At 42.6% G+C, this 22023-nt stretch overlaps 1 protein-coding gene across 3 annotated transcripts in view; it reads left to right on the plus strand.

Annotated features, from left to right (window-relative positions):
* EML4 (EMAP like 4) overlaps window positions 1-22023 on the plus strand; it is a 94935-nt gene that overhangs the window by 56554 nt on the left and 16358 nt on the right. For all 3 annotated transcript variants that reach the window (XM_081854576.1, XM_081854577.1, XM_081854578.1), the window contains 11 exons: window positions 33-156; window positions 2157-2306; window positions 3222-3291; window positions 4884-4994; window positions 7851-7946; window positions 8788-8922; window positions 10035-10170; window positions 13625-13776; window positions 16020-16145; window positions 16651-16782; window positions 18578-18645. In XM_081854576.1, coding sequence (XP_081710702.1) covers window positions 33-156; window positions 2157-2306; window positions 3222-3291; window positions 4884-4994; window positions 7851-7946; window positions 8788-8922; window positions 10035-10170; window positions 13625-13776; window positions 16020-16145; window positions 16651-16782; window positions 18578-18645 — 1300 coding nt within the window. The remainder of the gene's footprint in view (window positions 1-32; window positions 157-2156; window positions 2307-3221; window positions 3292-4883; window positions 4995-7850; window positions 7947-8787; window positions 8923-10034; window positions 10171-13624; window positions 13777-16019; window positions 16146-16650; window positions 16783-18577; window positions 18646-22023) is intronic.

A 22023-nucleotide genomic window follows, 5' to 3' on the forward strand; every position in this document is an offset into this window, starting at 1 on the left:
TCACAGTGCATGCTTTTGTTTTGTTTTGACAGAAGGAGAGTACATCAAGATGTTCATGCGGGGACGACCAATCACAATGTTTCTTCCTTCGGAGGTAGACAAATATTACGAAATCAAGACAGAGCTGCCTTCTGAGAAATTAAAACTGGAGTGGGTGTATCCTTATCACAAACCTAAAAAAACCAGCAACTTGTTTTTTCCAGTGGTTTTTTCTTTTTTCTTTCCCCACCCCTCCTTTTTCTGTCCAGTTTCCTGTTTTCTTTTATCACTGTGAAGCCTGCATAATTTAATAGTAGTGTAAAGAAAAAGAAAAGTCCTTCCTCTAAGGGAAAAATAATTTTGGGATCACTAAATAATAGGCTATTGGTTTTCATCTGGTAACCGCTCATAGTTTCCTGGTGCTGTTTGTGTTGACTTCTTCCTTCTTGCTTGGCACAGGCATTTTCCCACAGTCCCTCCAATGCTTTGCACATTCCACACAGTTAAGCACTGGGTTACTGTTTCGTTTGAGAACATTTAAGAGTTTCTTTGCAGGATCAGATCCAAGCGCCCATCTAGTCCAATCTTTTCCAACCTGGTTAGACCTCCTGCCCCATCATCCCTGAGCGTTAGGCTTGTTGTCTGGGGTGGTGGAAGCTGGAGTCCAGCAGAATAGGGGGTGCCAAGATTGGGGAAGATTGATTTAGTTCAGTAGAGGATATCTAGTGCTGACACCCCAGAAATCTTTCCAAATAAAATATATCAGTGCAACGAGATGTATTAAGGCACCTATACCTTTGTAGCTTTTAGTTAGCCTGGAGAGAGCGAAACCATCAACCCAGATTTGGTCAGCATACTAAGCCAAACCATGGCTTAGCAAAGGAGCCATGATCTCCTCTAGGTGATGCATCCTTGCTAAACCATGGTTTGGTTTAGCATAATATGCAATTCAGGCCAGTGACTTAGTGCTAACCATGGTTTGTGAAGGTACCAGCGCAGATACTATGCTGCCACTATGCTAATCTCCTGAAATAATAAGGGTGTGTGTGTGTAGGAGTATTTTAGCTTCCAATCTCCTTATGTTTTATGTGTATTTATTTAAAGCATTTTTATCCCACTCTTTAGTCAGAAAAGACTCCCATGAGTAGTTGACAGATTTCAGTAACCAGACAGTCACTGCACAAAACAAGACAAAAAGGTGAAAGAGATTTGGAGGGAAGCAGTAAAACGACAACAGCTAGACAGAATTATTGTAAGGAGCAGCTGGAGTTTATAAAGATTTCAAGGAGAGGAGAAGGCAAAAGTTGCAGTTTTTTCTGCAGAGCAGGTGGAGAGGCCCTGCAGCCCCATCTCTCTGCCTCCCTCCTCTTTACCTGGGCCTCTTTTATTCATTTATATTAAAAAAAGAAAAAAGAATATCCCACCTATCTGTCATGTATACAGAATTCAGGGCAGCTCACAACTGAAACCAACAGTATAATAATAAATAGAGACAGGTAGCAGAAACTAAAAAGAGGCGGTGGATAAATATTTTATTTATTTTCTTCATGTTTCTATTGTGCAGAAGTTGTTTTATTTCACACCATATTTTTAAAAATTACCTTTCTCCTGCTGGAATCCTAAAAAGGGTTCTGAATATTTTGCAATTGCTTAGCGGTGTCTTGCCACCTTGCGAGGAGCTTTTGGAATTTTCACACACTTCTTTTAAAAGGCCAAATGGAACTGATACACTTCCTCTCCGGAATGGAGCAATAGGAAGGCCTGTGCTGTCTGATGCAATTCCGTGGCTGCAAAACAGGTTAAGGTACTTAAAGGTTGTGCAGCGGCTTCTATTATTGCCTAATGAAAATTTCATATTTCAGGTTTACAAACTTGACTCTGTTTTAATCTTCATACTTCTGGGTAGTCTTCGTGTGTTTGTTTTATACTCACGCAACTTGCAGTACATTTGTTTCCTATGTGGCTTTTATTTAACACACACCAAAAAGCAAGGGGAATCTAAGTTCCCAAAAGTTAAAATATATGTATGGCGGAGGTACTGTGTTTCACATCTGAGGCAGATTATGAAAGAATGGTCTATTCATTCCCATTTCCACAGACCTTCACGGTGTGAGATTTGTGGAACTGATTCTCTCTTAATATTCATGGATTTTAAAAACCTTGACCTAAAAAAAAAGATACGGCTATCGTGGAAGGGACTGTCGAGCCAATGTTTACCTCCTTCCTACTGGAGAAATAGTATATTTCATAGCATCCGTGGTAGTACTGTTTAACTATGAGGAGAGGACTCAGCGCCACTACTTGGGACATACAGACTGCATTAAATGGTTAGTGTTGTGAAGTTTCTGTGGTATGTCTTACAAATGTGACTATTCATATTCTGTACCAGATTTTGCATACGAATGATCTGCTGAAAATAGTAGCAAGGTCATTCGAATCTGAATTAGAGCAACAGGTGTTTTTTTTAGTGAGGAAGAAGAAGAGTCTCCTTCTCTGGAGCTTGGTCCATAGCAGGCATGGGATACATTTTTCAGCCTTAAGACCACATTTCCTCCTGGGAAACCTTCTAAGGACCACAAACCAATGGCAGGCTCTTCCAGAGGGAGAAGCGGGTGGAGCAACAAATGCCATTTTTCTCCATTGTGGAACAGGATTGGTTCTGGGCACATTCACACACACTCCTCTCTGTCCAGACAAACAAGGGTTCAAGGACACATTCCAGCCAGGCAAAAGCACTCCAGCTGCAAGGCAGATTCAGTGAGGGTTGTGGCATGGAGAGAGATCTGAAGGCTACAGAGGCCTAGGAATACATTGCAGGCTGTTGGACTAGATCAGGCATAGGCAAACTTGGCCCTCCGGATTTTTTTTGGGGACTACAACTCCCATGATCCCTAGCCAACAGGACCAGTGGGCAGGGATGATGGGAATTGTAGTCCCAAAACATCTTGAGGGCCGAGTTTGCCTATGCCTGGACTAGATGACCCTTGTAGTCCCTGCCAATTCTATGATTTTATGAAATCTTCGCCTTCATCACCATATAACAGATTTAGCACACTCCAAGCTGCACACGGACCGCACAACCCTCAGAACCAATGTGCTGCTGTTGTGCTAAAAGCTGTTCAGTGACACACTCTTCTTTTCTCAGAACAGGGGTTCCATGAAAGGGCATTTGTAAAAGCAAGTTGTTACCATGAATGTTGGCCCACAACAAGTGACTTCCTTGTTGGCATTGTGTCTTCTAGCCTTGCTGTGCACCCAGACAAAATCAGGATTGCAACTGGACAGCTAGCTGGAGTGGATAAAGATGGAAGAGTAAGCTTTTAAAGAAATCCTGCCTCAATAGCTGGTTTGTGTTTATGGGAACCAGGAAGGCCTTGTGGAGTGTCCACTTTTCACTTCTGCTCACCTCTGGTGCATAATTTGAAAAGCACAAGTTCATGCATAATCTTGCGTTGTGTGTTGCATATTTCTTGCAGAAGGCCCACGGGGCTCTTGAAACATTTATTTTAGCCAGACTTCCCATCCTTCTCTCCCCTTCTCAAAAGGGGGGCGGGGAGCAATTCTTACTGGAACTGTGGCTACCCATGTGCTCTCACAGCTTCAAGGAAAACAAAACATGACCTCGTGCCTTAGTCAAAAGACCCAAAGCCTTTGGCAAAAAAGCACGGCAGGAGCACACAGCAAAGTGGCAGCACTCATAAACAGTCCAGTGTATTGCTGTGATTGGCACTTAAAGCCAATCTCATCTCTGCAAAGTATATATAGATGGACGACTTGGCTGTTGGGAGGAAGAGACACTTTGACCAAGGTCACGTTTTGACTAATTCACTCCAAAGAAATGTAGTTACACCAGCTGATAGTTGACCTAATAATATAATAATAATTTATTATTTATACCCCACCCATCTGGCTGAGTTTCCCCTGCCATGCTGGGTGGCTCCCAATTGAGTGTTAAAAACAATATAGCATTAGATATTAAAAACTTCCCTAAACAGGGCTGCCTTCAGATGTCTTTTAAAAAAAGGATAGCTGCTTATTTCCTTGACATCTGATGGGAGGGTGTTCCACAGGGCAGGCGCCACTACCAAGAAGGCCCTCTGTCTGGTTCCCTGTAACCTCACTTCTCGCAGTGAAGGAACCTCCAGAAGGCCATCAGCGCTGGATCTCAGTGTCCGGGCTGAACAAGGGGGGTGGAGACTCTCCTTCAGGTATACAGAACTGAGGCCGTTTAGGACTTTAACACTTTGAATTGTGCTCGGAAACGTACTGAGAGCCAATGCAGATCTCTCAGGACCGGTGTTATGTGGTCCCGACGGCCACTCCCAGTCACCAGTCTAGCTGCCGCATTCTGGATTAATTGCAGATTAATCTTTATTGCAGAGCCTGTTGCATCAGTCATTTTTGCTAGTTTCATGATTTATTAGCTTTTTTGTGTCTGTTATCACGAATCCCTCAGGGGAGGCTTTTTTGGGGAGGGGGTGAACCCTGTGATGTGAACAGATTTCAGCTTGTTCAGCTCTAGATCCCACCCATTGCAAATATTGTTTTACCAAATACCTGGTTAGTTGCTATTCAGACTGGGGTTTCAATGCACTTTCCCCCTCTCGTGACAAGGTGTTTGCAAGTAAGTCTGAAATCCTATACCTACTTGCCTAGGAGCAAGCAACATTGGAACTTGCCTTAAAGCAAACGTATAAGATTACACTGTAAATCCTGTTTCTGAAGGTTGATCTGAAAAGCAGCATGCTCAGTTACCCGTATTGTTGCAAGGTCTTCATTTCTCAGTAATTGGTGGTGTTCACCTCAACCAAAAGATTAAACTGCTTAATGTAAGGCTAATTTTGCCTGTCTCTGTTTTCAGCTCCTTGCAGTAACCATTTCTATGAAATTGTTTTCATTTTCAGTCTTTGCCTCCCCATGTTAGAGTATGGGATTCGGTGAGTGTGGCAACTCTGCAAGTCATTGGCCTTGGGACTTTCGAGCGTGGAGTAGGATGCCTGGATTTTTCAAAAGCGGTAAGCAGGGAAATGCATTTTTAAACAAATGAAACAAAAAAAAAAGATACTGGATTTTACAACATCACCCCCTCCCTCTGAATCAAACCAGAATCATGTAAGATACAGCAAGGAAATGGCTGACAGGCATATATAGTACACAACATCGCCTTTTTAAAGAACTAGCTACTATATGCAGGGATGCGGGTGGCGCTGTGGGTTAAACCACAGAGCCTAGGACTTGCCGATCAGAAGGTCGGAAGTTCGAATCCCCGCAACGGGGTGAGCTCCTGTTGCTCGGTCCCTGCACCTGCCAACCTAGCAGTTCAAAAGCATGTCAAAGTGCAAGTAGATAAATAGGTACCGCTCCGGCGGGAAGGTAAACGGTGTTTCCGTGTGCTGCTCTGGTTCGCCAGAAGCGGCTTAGCTGGCCACATGACCCTGAAGCTTTACATCAGCTCCCTAGGCCAAAAAAGCGAGATGAGCGCCACAACCCCAGAGTCGGTCACGGCTGGACCTAATATTCAGGGGTCCCTTTACCTTTAATATATGCAAGGTTGTATGAAACTCCTGTGGATTTGTATGTATTTTGCTAGTTAAGCAACAAAACTTGATATTGTATTACTTCTGTGGACTTAAGGGACTTAAATAGCTTTGAGGGTTTGCAGTATGCTTTGTGCTAACCTGTTTGTAAAGTTGCATCCAGTGGCAGATAAAGGGAGTAGGAGAGTCTGCCCCATCCATGCTGCTAATCAGTTCCATTTCCACTATGGAAGAATATGCTTCCTGTTGTGTGCAGAGTACTGTACTCACGAAGCTGGTGCGTGGTTTCCAACTCAGTCCTGTCCAATTGCAGCCATGCTCAGAGGCAGCTTCTGTGCATTCTTCTTGTTGTTTGCTTGTTTGCTAGTTAACTGCACCAGGGCATTGTAGCTTTGTACAACAAAGCTTTGTCCTAAGGTTACTGTCAGCCTAGCCGTTCGAACCAATCCTCCCACAGCAGCATGGTGCGCTGGATCAACACATGACATGCACACTGTACAGTGGCATGGGAATTGTGGTGCTTCAGCTCAGGGATGGGAAACCCATGGCCTCCCAGATGTTACTGTATTCCGGGTTCTGCCAGTGACCATTGGCAGTGCCTGGTTAGAGTTGGCATGCGACAGCATCGAGAGGACCATGGGTTTCCCCAACCCTACTTTAGTTCTCAAGCAGCCAGATCCTATGGAAATCTCCATCAGTTAGTGTTCTGACAGTTGCTGACAGCAAGTCTATGCTTTGACATTGTACCCTCCCCCCCAGAATTGCCCTAATTGTGAAAAATAATGAAAAACCAGAATGAGTCACCTAACATGCAGCTTAAGAGTGTTGAGGACTGTGGGGATGAGTGTGTACATTCTACTCAAACGCGGCTCTCTAGAGGGTAGATAGCTCTCCATGGTGCAACACAGGACAGATGATGGAACAACAACCACAAAAGAACCCCACCAAGTCTGCAAGCAATGCCAGAAATAGAAATGAAGGCTGCATTGTGTATTTGTTTCAACACCTGCTGAAAGATTTGTTTCTTGTAAGGAAGTTCAGGAAGGCTAAATTTTGGCAAGCTCTGATACAAAGGATTTGTTTTTCCCTCTGATGTTGGACTTGACCTAGAACAGGAAATAAGGAAACCCTTGCTTTGCACTTCTGCCCTTTTCAAAAATAGCTTAGCCCTATCCATTTCTTTAAATAGCAAGTGTCTAGTCTCAGTACTTCAGCATTGGCCATATCAGTGTTTGTAGCATAAACATTTTTATTTCTACATCTCTGGTGGGTGGTGATAGCAGTGCATCCCAGATTTGTCAAAATAGTGAGGTTTTATAGAAGAAGAAGAAAACAAGTATGAGGTTTCTCAGGTCAAAGGTGACCCGACTTTAATAATAGTTTTTCTCTAACTTAGCACCAATGGAACATGTGCACGTGTGCATCTTGGGCACATTTAATGTACTTAGGGATATGTGGCAGTGGACAGTATACTAGACAAAGGTAGAAAAGAAAATCAGCTGCTTGGATTGACTTTTAGGATGTGATAAGATGTTTCCAACTCTTCTAATGTTGGGCATGTTATCTACCCTAAGCCTATCCAGATGCGATTGTATTCGTATGTTACTGTGTGATTGTCTCAGGGTCACCTAGTGTTCTTCACAGCTGAGTGAGGATTTGAAACCTGGTCTCCCAGGTCTAGTCCAACGCTCTCAACTACTACACCACAGCATGAGCAGCAGCTGCTCTGGTGTGCTAAAACTTTACACGTAGCAGCTTGAGAGTCTAGCAGAAAGATTAAGCTGGCTTTATGGAATTTCACTTGTGGGCGATTTCCTTCCACGTTCAGAGTCATTTACAGATTGAGCATGTAACCCAAGCCATGCTGTTGTTGCACCTGGTTTGTGTGTGAATCTGCACTTGAAAGTAAAATGTCATTGTAAATATTGAATGCTAGGTATTAATAACCTCAAATAATCATCAAAATAATAGGGAAATGGATTTGTACAAGTTTTATCTGCATACATCACACTGGCCTGCTTCTTATGACTTGGTAGGCCAAACTGTGGCTTACCAAGACCAGCAAATGTGTGGACTCTTGGAGTGACGTTGCCGCCATTTTTTCCCTCCTCAGCTCTTTTTAGTGCTGCACCATAAGGCAATATTTGGCTCATCATGTCATCCAAACTGGGATTTGTGGTTAAACTATCTCCTCACTAGGAAGGAGCAATTGCAAGGTCTTCTCCACTGTCTTGATAAACCATTGTTTGACATACTAGGCCTTTTGAATTCTATCTGACTTGTAGCTTAGCCTACATCTAATGAAGACATGCTTTGCTAATTTCTTCTCTTAAGGACTCAGGTACACATTTGTGTGTGATCGATGATTCTAACGAGCACATGCTGACTGTCTGGGATTGGCAGAAGAGATCAAAAGTAGCCGAGATTAAGGTAATTAGTAGAATTCATATATCCGGTATCCTGTACATATATATATGTACAAAATCATTACACAGATACACATGCCGTGAACTGTAGTAATGTTTGTTTTCTGAGACCGCAGCTTCTTCAGTGTTTGATATTGAGAAATGCGAATGGAAAACTTAGAAGCCCATGTAAGTCAGATAATCTTAGAAAGCCTATTTTAGAGCTTCATAGAGCAAAATATTTGCAAGAGTTCAGCATATATGCTGTTTGTTTTTGTTTATTTGGTGCTTTTACAAAGCCACACGTGGTTTCTGACACAGAAGTTATCTTTATGAAGGATCTTTCATTGTATGTGTCAAGAACCTAATGTCATTTTCTCAATCCCTCGCCCCATTTTTCACATCTGCAAACTGAAGAGAGGCTAGTGTGTAGGTGGGATTAAACCCTAGATCTCTTCTGCTTTCAGCCTCATATTATTAGCATTGGGAAATTAATGTATTCCAGATAACAAGGGCTTGGATCCTGTGACAATTAACTGAAGGAAGTTCACGATGGAAGGTTTTCCATATTTCCCTTCCCTCTTTGGTGATTCTGAAAAAGCCTCTTTTCAAAGTAGGAAGCCCTCCTTAAAAATGTGGGACAGAGTGTAGGGGCCTGGCAGCAAAGATGGAGTACATTCAGAGCAGGCATGTGCAGGGGACAGTGGCTTGGAGAACCCCAGGTAGCAAAAATGAACTGCTATTAATAAATATACTCATTTACATGCCCATTATGTGGTATTTGTTTGCATAATGGTGAATTGTCTCCACTTATCTGCGTAAGCAGGAATGTTAACCGTGGTAACTGCCTTTTGTTGTTTCAACAGACTACAAATGAAGTTGTTCTTGCAGTAGCATTCCATCCAACTGACAAAGACACAATAATAACATCCGGCAAATCCCATATTTTTTTCTGGACTTGGAGCGGCAATTCTTTGACAAGGAAGCAAGGGATTTTTGGGGTAAGCATCTTTCCTCTCTGGGCAAGCTTCCTTCCTTGGTAGTCAAGATCATCTGAATTTATCAGACTGATGATCCTTAGATAACTGTTGTGGAGAAGAAAGGACTGTTCTGCTTAATAGGTCCCATATCTAATATATTGAGTGACTACATAAAGACATGCATTTAACTACTTCCACTGTAAAATGTATGTAGCAAAGCCTCGAAAGAGTGATTTTGGGCAGGGGGTGCAGGGCCACTAAACCTTGTGAGCCATATTCCCACTCATAATCATGTCTCCACCTCATGCAATAACAGGGTGGAGCTCTCTAGGCCATCTTCTAGCCCAGCCAACAGCTTGACATAGGGAATCCAGAGAAAGAGTGTATCCCCCTCAGATAGCTGTCCTTCTTCCATTTGAAGACCTGTAGGAAAGGAGAGCTCGCCACCCTTCTAGGTAACGATTTCCATTGTTGAACCACTCTTGCTGTTGAAAGGTTTTTCGTAATATTCAACTAAAGTCTTCCCTCCTGTGATATCAGGCCTGTTAGATATAGTCCTGCCTTCTGAGGCAACAGAAATCAAGTCTTTGTCTTCTTCTCTGGGGCAGCCTTTTATTTATTTGAAGAGCACTATCATGCCCCTGCTCAGTATTCCTTTCTCCAGGTGAAATATACCCAGTTCCATCCATCTTGTTGGACTTGTTTCCCATACTCAGCTGAACATCTGTGCTGCCCTCTTCAAAACCTTTTCTGGTTTTTCTAGCACCTCTATTCTACCCATCCCTGTGGAGTTCTAAATGCATGTTCAGTCTCCAAGATACAGGTCTTGAACTCCACAGAGTGAGGTGGGGTGGATGCAGCAGTGAAAGCAGAAAGCGAGAGAGACCAGTCTAAGCATCTTGTCCTGCTGCTGCTCTACTCAAGTGCTACGGCATAATGAATGGCAGCCATCCCCCACATTTTCCAAAGCAATGGTTGAGATGGAGAGAGTGCTACCATGTTTGAAGCAGCCCACAGAAATGTCTTGAGAACGGGATGTTTCGGATTATGCCCGTTTTGCTTTTTGTACGTCTGCCTTGCACATTGTACTTTTTTTAAAAAATGCATTTTGTTGTTCCTTCTTTTTTTTTTAGAAATATGAAAAACCCAAATTTGTCCAGTGCTTAGCATTTTTAGGAAACGGAGATGTTCTCACTGGAGACTCAGGTGGGATAATGCTTATATGGAGCAAAACTGCTGTAGAAGCCACTCCTGGGAAAGGATCGAAAGGTATGGCAATTTGTTAAACTGGCTTATGTATATAGGGGCAGATAGGTTTAAAAATTCATAAAATGCAAGGAATTGCAAAGGTAATTGAAGGAATTTTCAAGTGCATGCAGGTTTCATACATCTTCAGCCTGTTGTGTCAATCCATGAAAAAACACCAGATGACTCTTAGTGAACTGCCCTCCAGCAAACCTTCTTCCTATTTTGACACACTGGAGCAGTAGCCATAATGATTTTTTAAAAAACCCATGCTTTCTTATTACGGTCTAACCATACAATTTTCTCCCAGGCTGCTCTGAAATCAGCAAGCGCTTAACTTTCCCATTCATGCGTCTCAGCAAGAATTTTTAAACAAGGTTAAATTTTTACTAGTATACTTCAGAAGGGACTTGGATTCAGGACAGGCAAAATGAAGCTATTTCTTCATATGCTTATTGGAAGTCGCTGCTGCAGTACGTGGGGGCAGCCACTGGTTTAGATGAGATTAGACAAATTCATGGAGGGTAGGCCTGTCAGTGATTATTTGCTACCTCCAGCAGTTTCAGGGACACCATGGCACTGAAAGCCAGTTGCTGGGGAGCAAAAAAGGCAGAGAACAATTGCCTTCCGTCTCTTGCTTGCAGGCTTCCCAGAGGCATCCAGCTTTCCACTGTGAAAACTGGGAAGCTAGACTAGATGGATCCTTTGGCTTACCTAGCCTGGCCCATCTTAAATATCAGCATATTCTACACTTGGTCCCCTTTTCTTAGGGACTCAAGCAGGTGCATGTGGCTGCCTGCGCCATCATATGGGCTATGAGATTGTCAAGAATCGCTTCTGCAGTTGCTCAGTGCTTAGGATGAGGCACACTAAGAAATATGCATGAACAGTGCAAAACCTCTTAACTGTGATGTGTAATGTATCACATTGGAGAAGATGTCTTAACATAATACAGTTTTATATAGCAGTATTTGGTCTTTAATATTGACACACACATGAAAGGAACACGTAAAAAAAATGCAACGTATCAGATACTGGCATTAGAGTTTGCTCTAATTTTAATTTTCTGCCTTTCAAGTTAAGCATGCTTTATAGGCCAGCGTTTTGTTTCAATTTTAAATTTTAAAGAATAATTACTATTTGCAACCAGCCATATGCAGGTCTGGCATTGCTGAGCCCTAAGGTAGCTCTTAAATCCAAGGATAATTGTTGTTTTTGGCAGCTAATTAAAATGCTGGGGCTTAAATGGGCATGCCAGAAAAAACATACTGTCAGAACAGGACGTTTTAACTGCAAATATATATATTTTCAGCAAATTTTCTTTCTGAAGAAAAGAATAAAATAAAAATTTAATTATAAAATGGATTGTACATTTAATATCATAATAACCCGCCTAAAGCGAATGGCTCTTTGCTATAGTTGTCATAGCAAATATTCCATAATGAAAAGTTGAATGTATTAATTATTTAAATGGTTCCAGGATTTTGTTGAGTTGGGCTTTTTATGGCTGATGTGTGCTGTTGAATTTATCATGGCTTTAATGGAGTTTTAGGTCTGTGTGTGTGTCTCTGTGCATACATCTAGAAATAAAGCAAACTGCTCCCTAGGGATGGCCTGCTAAGTAAAGTTGGCATCTTTTACTTTCACTTGGGTTTTATGGAGCGCTTTGAAGCTAGGCACACATTTGTTATATATACATTTTATCCTAGAACAGATGGTAGTTCACACCTAATGGCATCTGCCCTTTAAAAATTAATCTTGAAGATTAACAAAAAAAACCCAAACACAACCCTTTGCAGTAGCAGCCAGATGAACTAATGTTATTTGGTAAGGTTTTCTAATTAAAATATCTGGGCACATTGTTACGTGCAAAGCCTTTACACCAGTAATCCAATTCACACCTGAGCTGCACTTAATGCAGATTTTGTAGAGGGGTTTTTTATATTTGTTTCTGAATTCATCCTGCAGTGTTTATGTAGAAAATTAGCAAACCCTATCATTCCCAACTTTTACTAAAGCCACCCTAGACATCCCCGGCCCCCACAACACACACACACTCCTCTCGCACACACATCCTCTTGTTTTTGAAAATTTGGGCAGATAGCTTCTAGTCATGAGAGCTATATGAAGCCTCTGAGCTCAGAAGCATCCCGTACTCCCTCCAAGTACCTGGCGTTCAGAATCCTACTGCCTCCGAGCCTAGAGGTTCTATTTTATCTATCAAAGTTAAAAAGACATCAATTCATTTTTAAAAAGCATATATGTAGCTTTATTCAAACCATGATTCACCAAGGCAGTTAGCCCCAGAATATGTTTTAGTTCCAGAAGTAGTTTTCTTCTTTTTCTTTGCTGCCCCAGAAGAAAGGACTAGATCTTAATGGACTTGAATTAACAGCAGAGCAATTTTTGGTTGAACAATAGAAGAAACTTCTTACTGGAGCAATTTGACAATAGGACCAGTTATCCAGAGACGTTGTGGGCTCTTATTCACTGCTGCTCTTCCAACAGAAGCTTGCCAACCATTGCTTGGGGGGAAAGGAAGGCTCTTAGCTCTGGATTTCCTACCTCAAGCAGGTGGTTGAACTAAATGGCCTACAAGACATTCTCCAATTCTTTATGATTCCGTGGCCCAGTTCAGATCATCACATTAGCAAGCCAAGATAAGCCTATGCCTGCACGTGCAGCCATTTCCTTCCCCGCCCTTGTCGGCACACCACAGTTAAACTTACAAGCCTATAGTCTCTTGTTCCACCCAAACCAGGAGTGTAGTTTAAGATTCCAGCTTGTCCCAAATCTGGAAACCCTAGTTTCCCAGTTCAGATGCAATGGGAAATCATAGCTAACTGATGGTTTCCTAATACGTTCCTAATGCATTTCCTAATGCATGCACACGAAAGCTCATACCAAGAACTGACTTAGTTGGTCTTTAAGGTGCTACTGGAAGGAATTTGTTTTGTTTTGATGGTTTCCTAAGTTACTGCTGAGAAAGGAGGATGGAAGGGGTTAGCGCAAGCGTGGAGTGTGCAGGCGGAAGCTTCTTAAACTGAGACACGGTCATCCAAACTGACTTCATGCTTTTGTTATAATATTCAGAGACAACTTTGGTCACTACAGAATAGCAGTGGGAAGCCTCTGCCAGTCTAGGATCTAGGGCAAAAGATTCCACAGCATAGTTAGATTGCAAATTCAGGCAGATTGAACCCATAAAATCTCTGTTAGGAAATTGACCACCAAGTTCCCAACAGGAATGATCATGAAGCCATTGGAAATTGCTTTGTAACCACTTTTAAGTTCCAGTTTTGGCAGGCTAGAAAATCACGGTGTTGTTGAAACCATCTACATAGGAAAAAATACCCACCCACCCACCCCCCAAAAAGTGTCTGTCTTTAATGTCATATTTTCATTTTTCTGATTATTCTTCTGTGTAAGCTGGCAAAACCATTATAGCAACTTAGTACTCTTTCTGTTGTGACCACAGGTGTGTACCAGATCAGTCGGCAAATCAAAGCTCACAATGGCAGCGTGTTCACCCTCTGCCAAATGAGGAACGGGATGCTGCTCACTGGAGGTGGGAAGGACAGAAAAATAATTCTGTGGGATCATGACTTGAACCCTGAAAGGGAAATAGAGGTAGGCATATTACTGTCACCAAAAAAATGGAAGCATGTAGCAGTTGTGGTACTGCTGTTACTCTTCTTGTTATTGCTGTGCTACTTACAACTTCATTTACATTCCCCCCCATTGATTTTGTTTTTAACATTTTTACCTTATCATTTCTCTGATGAGCTTAGGACAGTATAAAAGATTCCCACCCCCTTCTGTTTTTATCTTCACAACAACCCTGAGAGATTGGCTAGGTCAACAGTCACCTAGTGAGCTTTATGAGTTGGTAGGGAACACAAGACTTTTGAGCCTATTCTGCCCACATGTGCCTATTTCGCTTCTCTCATATACAACTAACTTGCTAACTTCAAGCCCACATTTGCCATGGTGGACTCTCGCCAACACATGTCTGTACCACAGTACGTTTCTTGGGGCTCAATCCAGTGGGAAGTGTTCCTTGGTAAGCCCCATTGAATCAGGGTTGTGTAAAGTGATGTCTGTGCAGCTCTGCTCCATCTTAGTGAACACCATGCAGAGAGATGTTACTGATTAATTCTGCCCTTGGTTTTATGTCTGAAGCAAGTTCAGTGCCACTCCCAGTTTACAAATAGGGAAACATGACAGATGCATCACAGCTTGTCTTGAAATCCACAGGTGATCGGCAGCTTGAATCCAAAATTGCCAAGTCCCACTCCAGCACACCCCTCACCTGGCCTTGGCAACTCCCAGTAAAAAGCAAAATGACATTTTAATCTCTATTTGCGGTGATGAATTCACAGCCTCTGGGGCTGTTAATATACCTGTTGGGTAAGGGAAATGGCTTCAGAAGAGTCATTTTAAAAAGATAATTAATAAAATCAACAAGTTTGATGCCAACTGGATATAAATCACCATTGAACTTGGTAAACAGCAACCTGAGTGATGTAGATTGTTATCTCTCCTAATCCTATTCCCTTTGTTAACGTGCCATGTTCTCTGTATACAGCTGTTATTTGATGCTGAAAAATCCTGCCAGCTCTTCTGGGAAAAATATAGTAGTTAGATAAACATCTTTGCATTTTTTTAGTTTGAGGTCCCCCATCCCCCGTCCCCCATTTTATTTCCTCTTATAGTGCTACTTGGCATTAGACAGGCAAGCAAATCGAACATTTTAAAAAAGAAAATGTAAGGAAGCAGCCAGAAGATGTTAAGATTCTTTATCACTCCCAACGCTTGTTCCTCACATGTTGAGAGATGTCTTTAACATACTTGCATGAGAAGCCTTCATTCTATTGGGACTACTTAAAATGGTGTGCAGCGAAGAATTCAGTATAGCAGGTTTTTCCTTGTTTGTATCCATTCTGTAGTCTTCTTCGATGCTTGTGTTTCTGAAATCAGATAGCAGTGCAACACAACTCCTTAATGGTGCATTCTAAGAATCATCCCCACCGCTTATAGAATTTAGTGGGATTGCTCCTTTTAAGTGGCCTTTACAAACATAGTTGCCAGAAGCGTCTTGCCAGATGTGGTGGATCCACTATGCTAGCTTCCTGGCAGGTCAGTTTCACACCAGGAGGGGCAAGGAAGTGAAGAGGTCAGTATGGTGTAAATGCACAGGCAGGAAGATCAAGTTGGCTCCACTGTTGCATTTGCACCACACCAACTTCCCCTCCCATCCCGCTCACCCCTCCTTTCCTTCCCAGGAAACTAGCACTGCAGCTACACTCAACCCAGCAAGCTACTTCTAAATGCTGCTGTCATCGGCACCAAGGAAACGTTTTATTGATGCTTCAATAATCCAAGCTGCTCCTGTTGATGAGTAGGGACAGAGTCTGCCTTCATTTGAGCAGCTCTGTTTGAGGCGAGCACAGTTTTCCCTTTAAGCAGACCCATTTTCTAAACTGGATCTCGCACTACAGTCTCTGGGCACTCTACCTTCCCTGCCAATCCCTCCTCAAGTCCAGAAAAGCCTTGCTTTGGAGAAGTGGGAGGATAAGTCGGCAGCAGAGGGTCTAACGAGCAGGGATGTCCCTCAAATCTAACCACTAGCCTGTTAGGCAAATATTGATAGCTGCCCTTACTCCACTCCATTCAATGTGTTCTTTACAAGTATTGTAGTGTATGTCATGAGCGGAGCACTAGATTTAAAATAGTTTGGTGCCGATTTAGACCCATTTCCATATTCCTCCTCAGCTCTGCATGTGCTTCAAGATGCTATTGTTTTTAGAAATTATAACTTTTATGCTCTGAGGACTGAAATAATTGAGCTTATGGGAAATCTGTTTTATTAGGTTCCTGATCAATATGGGACAATCAGAGCTGTAGCAGAAGGCAAAGCTGACCAATTTCTACTTGGCACTTCGCGGAATTTTATTTTGCGGGGAACATTTAATGACGGTTTCCAAGTGGAAGTACAGGTGAGTTCACTTCGCCCCCTGTCCAACCCACCTGCTACTTCAGCTGCACCACTGAGATTTAATTGGTTTGATACAGGTTATAGAGGGATGCGGGTGGCACTGTGGGTTAAACCACAGAGCCTAGGACTTGCCGATCAGAAGGTTGGCGGTTCGAATCCCCGTGACGGGTGAGCTCCCGTTGCTCAGTCCCTGCTACTGCCAACCTAGCAGTTCGAAAGCACGTCAAAGTGCAAGTAGATAAATAGGTACCACTCTGGCGGGAAGGTAAACGGCATTTCCGTGCACTGCTCTGGTTCGCCAGAAGCGGCTTAGTCATGCTGGCCACATGACCCGGAAGCTGTACGCCGGCTCCCTCAGCCAATAAAGCGAGATGAGCACCACAACCCCGGAGTCGGTCAGGACTGGACCTAATTGTCAGGGGTCCCTTTACCTTTACCTTTACCTTTACCTTTACAGGTTATAGATAGCTGTCCAGTAATTCAGGTTTGCTTTGCTTACATTGTAGGGGCACACAGATGAGCTCTGGGGCCTGGCGACACATCCCTTTAAAGATCTCTTCTTAACGTGTGCTCAAGATGGGCAAGTTTGTATGTGGAACTCAGCGGACCACACACTTGAATGGACCAGGTTGGTGGAGGTATGCGAGCTTCTTTTTCTGAAGTTGTCAGCTGTAATCGTAGGATGCTTCCCTGCCTACACAAGTAGAGCTTTCTCTTACGGGTGGAGCCGGCCTGTACTACTACATCTCATAACAAGCAATGGCAATGCTTTTGCAGTGTCAGGGGCGGGGCATAGCTCAGAAGTAGAGCACGTGTGCTTTCTCATTGGTGTGGAGGAGGGTTGGCACTGTTTTTGTACGCATGTTATTAAGAACAATAGAAAAGTGTGGCATTAATATAGTCTGGTTAGTAGTCATCTGAACATGGAACCTCAGGATTGTAGACATAGGCCTATTGGAATTATTGGACAGAACTAACTTCAGGTCATTAGTTTCATTGGGTCTGCTCTGGGTAAGGGTTAGCTGAAGGCAACCCTAAGTTTCTTCTTCATTTTGCATTTACTTACGGTTCCCCTTCATTGAAGCTAGTAAGCTTGGCATCTTCCGTGCACTGCACACATATACTGTGCTTTAGTAATCAGGAACAGTGAAAACGCTCTTGCATTGTCCCCTTTAAAATTAGGCATGAGGTAGGGGTGGCGCTGTGGGTTAAACCACAGAGCCTAGGACTTGCCGATCAGAAGGTCAGTGGTTCGATTCCCCATGACGGGGTGAGCTCCCGTTGCTCGGTCCCTGCTCCTGCCAACCTAGCAGTTCAAAAGCACGTCACAGTGCAAGTAGATAAATAGGTACCGCTCTGGCAGGAAGGTAAACAGCGTTTCCGTGCGCTGCTCTGGTTCGCCAGAAGCGGCTTAGTCATGCTGGCCACATGACCCGGAAGCTGTACGCCGGCTCCCTCGGCCAATAAAGCGAGATGAGCGCCGCAACCCCAGAGTCGGTCATGACTGGACCTAATGGTCAGGGGTCCCTTTACCTTTTAGGGGACGATTAAGATTTCTAGCCCTCCAGATGTTGCTGAACTACAGCTGCTACCATCCCTGACCATGCTGGCTGAGCTGATGGGTTGATACCCAACAACAGATGGAGGACTACAGGTTCCCCATCCCCAAACTATATTCTTCTATTGAATCTCTTACCATGGAGAGTTGGAGTACAGTTCTTTCCATTTCATCAGGGTACCAGAGTGACTAATTTATTCGGAAATAAATACTACAAAGGAATTTCAGAAATAGACTGGAAAGAGAAGCTGCTGAATTACAACTTATCACCAAACTTAAAACCATGGAGAAACCTGGCCTGAACAAAGACCTTGGATTCTTATCTCATTATACATGACAAAGCCATTTTTCACCTTTTCACCCCTTGCTTCCTCCTGTAAGACCTATTGCAGTCGTTAAGAGTCGTCAACAGGCTCATCACAGCTATCTGCCAATCACCCATTCCTACCACCCTTCTGAGTAATACCCCTCCCCACCTTCTCACTATATAGAAGGGTCTGGAAACTTCTGTTTCAGTGTATCTGAAGAAGTGTGCATGCACACGAAAGCTCATACCAAGAACTGACTTAGTTGGTCTTTAAGGTGCTACTGGAAGGAATTTTTTTTGTTTTGACTATGGCAGACCAACACGGCTACCTATCTGTTATTCGGAAATGTTATTTTTGCGGGAAAGAGTTAATTGATTCAAATCTTACTACGAGGACAATAAATATTGCAGCAATCACTGACCATCTTACTTCATAAGTTAGAACTGTGGTGCTTGCGCCATTTTCCTTTTTTTCAGTCCAGGTGAGGCAGTTTGGCATATATGTTGTTTTTGTGTGAATGTTAACTAGGTTTCAGCCTAAATCGTAAGACCAAAATGTGTCTTTCAGGAACCAGGACATTGTGCTGACTTCCATCCAAGTGGAACAGTGGTAGCGATAGGAACACACTCAGGAAGGTAAATGCTTTTGTGCCTCTGCTCAGGTGAAGCAAATGCAATTATTATATCTCAGGAAATTGTTCTGGTAATTTGTTTGTTTCACCCCAATGTCTTCTCCTTTCCCTACATATCAGGTATGTAACCTCCTCTGGGGAGGTGGGGGGAAGAGAACATAAAAATATAATGGTGACACATTAACACGTTTATATATTTTTTGAAGCCAGTGGAGTTTATCGTTACACAAGCAAAACAAAGTTGACCTACTCCAGTTAGAGATCTTGTGTATTCATATTTTCATCCTTTGTTTTTTCATGGTAGTAAAATGCAAATGTCTTTTGGAATAGTAAGGAAAACTCCTTAGATCAGATGTTCTCCCAAACAGGACTCTGTTTTTTATACTCAGTTTTGCTGATACATAAGAAAATTTTGTCTTCTCTGTAGGCTGGAGGAACTGAATACTTGGGAGGGGGTAGGAAGGCCTGTATTGTGATGATCAGCACAGTGATATGTTACAATGCAATCCCATTCAAATTTTGTCAAGAGGGAGCCAATGAACCTTGCAAAAAAACAACAACACCTATATATGTTGTCTTTTTACCCTGTTTCAGCCCTCCAGGCTTTTATCATGCTTGCTCTGCATTCAAACAGCCAAACATCCATCAACTGCTTAACAATTGAGTCATCAATTCTACAAGGCCAAGCACAAGAGATATTTTTTTTCCCCCAGAGAGCTGTGAGTTCGTTACTGCTTGGAGAATTATGGAGTGTCTTTTTTCTTTCTTTCTTCATTTTCTTGTACCAATCAAAAGTATTAATGTTTAGTTTGCAGCCAAGCCCAACATTTCACAGCCTGCTACAACTTTACTGGGCTAGTTTACCATCTGCTTGCTGCCTACGTTTTCACTTGGAAATGAGAGATCCTCAAGGAATGTATATTTTCCCCAAAGCGAAACCCAGCTGTAGTAATAAAAAGCTCCAACGGAGCTTTGCATGTGAACTGCTGGATTTTCATATACAGGAAATTCATTTCACGGAGTCGTGGTCTGTATAAGCAGACACCTTCCATGCATGTATCAAGTGAATGAAAGAGCACCAGTCTTCGTTAAAAGTAGGAGCTTTGTGGCATTCATTGTCTCGTATGTGGACAGTGCCAGACATGTAGCCCAAGTTTTGTAAGTTTTAACAGGGCTGACCAGGGGTCTACAGGATTGCTGGTTTTCTTTTTAAATTAATCTCATGGGGTTACTCTCTTATCCTTCTATCCCACCCACTTCTTTAAAAGGTTTGTGACAGCACATGCACACACTATTCATAAAAAAAAGTTTGCAAACAATACTGCCTCAAGTGAACTTAACACCCAAATTTGCTCTCTGCTTGCTTATTACAGGAACACATAGCTGCTGCTTTCAGTGTCTTGGTTGGAATTAATTATCTGGCAGCTAAGATCCTGGGAGCTGTGCTAGAAATTGCACCCATATAACTAGTTAATACTCTGTGCTGTCCTAGGGGTAACATCAAGAGCACAATAGCGGTGTAAGCAAAGAAGAAAGAGCTCCATACTTTAAAGCAAAACACCCATAGAGTCCCTGGCAACTTCATCTGTGCCCAACAGTCATAATGTAGATTCATGTTAATACTTCTCCATTAGCTATGCCTGTGTATGGATGGCACTAATCAACATGCTACATTGATGGGAGCAACATAGTCAATGTCCTCTCTGGCTAGCAACAAAATGCAAACTTATATGTTTGGGGTAAAGATCACGGACGTGCTCCCATGTCTGTGCAAATGCACATGTGAACCTTTATCTTGCATATGTGTCCATGGGAGTGAACTGCACAGAGGTTATGGTAATGGGCATGGTTACTTCAGAAACAGCAATTATTTCCTCGCTTACTTTGGTGAATTGGCAAGAGCCTACAGGTGCCAATAGAAATGAATACAAAATCTTTATTTGCACACAATGGCAGTAAAATAGCAAGCTTGGAGCTGTAGTGCAGAAATATAAAATAGCGGGATAGATGGATAGGTACCACAAGTTGCACAGAATATCCAAGCCCTGCTGTTCCTTGTGCCCTTGCCTTAGGCATTTGACTGAAGTGCCCAGAGGCAAAGCAGTAGGTTGGCTTCACCCAAACCAGGTTGCTCTGTATTCCTTGAGACTCAAGCAGTGCAGACTCTAAAATTCTGGAGAACCAGACTCTAAAATTCTGGAGCAGATACTGCAAAATCCAAAGATTTGCACTGGCTGCATTCAAGCCATCAAGATCTCAGCTTAATAAGCAAAGATACGGACAAGTTTTATGCACCCATATGCAGATACTTTGCATGACCAGTGAAGCACAGTTTTCCTCTTCCTGGTACCCTTTGCTAGATTCTCTCTTCATTAAGTTCACTTTTTTAAATACTTGCTGCATTATTTAAAGTGAATAAGAGATCCCAAGTAGATGACAAGCTGCATGTATGGTGGTTTTGTGTGCCTTCAATAAAGAATTAGCACCTTCCCTACTTTAGATCTGTCGGGATTTAACACGAATAGCAGAAGCAAACACCAGCAATTTCGGTGGCATTAAAAAAAAAAGCTTGAATGTTATTCAACACCAAAGCAGCAGGCTGAAACATGTCGGTCATCCAGCTGCAGTACAAAATTGGCTGTAGGTGAAACCCACATTTTTGCGTTGCCCCCCGTGATATTATTGAAAGTGGTTTCTGCTGCTGTCCAATGAAAATATTTCAGCCATTTTTTTCCACTGGTTCCATCCATCTTGCACACAGCATATTCACAAGCTGTGGTGGTATGCTGAGCTGCTTCATGTTTTATGTCTTTCATGTGGTCCCTTAACCACAAATTGGGTCCAAGCCATTTGGAATAGGCCATTTTCCAGATATCTGGTTTTCAGACTTGGGAGTGCTTTTTGAAAATAACGAGAGATGACTTCTTCTTGAGAACTTAACTATGTAGCCTTGCCCGTGATGTGGATTTTAAAATGTCAAGATGAATTTTGTTTTGCTGTCCCATGTTTTTAATTTTGTGCACACTATTTATAGATGGCAGTCTGGTAGCTTAAGTAAAATGGCCCCAGTTGCCTCTGGCCCAAGAAAAATTCAGCATCCTTGCAGATTTAAGAGCACTGCATTTACAATGTTCAACCTTTGTGAACTGCAAATTTAGTGCGTCCCAGTGCATGCAAATGGGATGTTAACGATTACTTGTAATTGGTCTCCTTGTTGGCAACCTGTTCATGAGCGGCAGCATACCGGGATACAGTTTTATTCGCACAACAGGTGGAGAAAATCAATCCATATGGATTTAAGTTGAGTGCTGTGTTATTCCGTCATAATAACACAGCTCTGAAACAATACCTTTTTTGTAGGACAAAGCTGTAAAATTAGCTT

Source organism: Podarcis erhardii, assembly GCF_964252035.2.
Source record: "Podarcis erhardii genome assembly, chromosome: 3".
NCBI classification, from domain to species: Eukaryota; Metazoa; Chordata; class Lepidosauria; order Squamata; family Lacertidae; genus Podarcis; species Podarcis erhardii.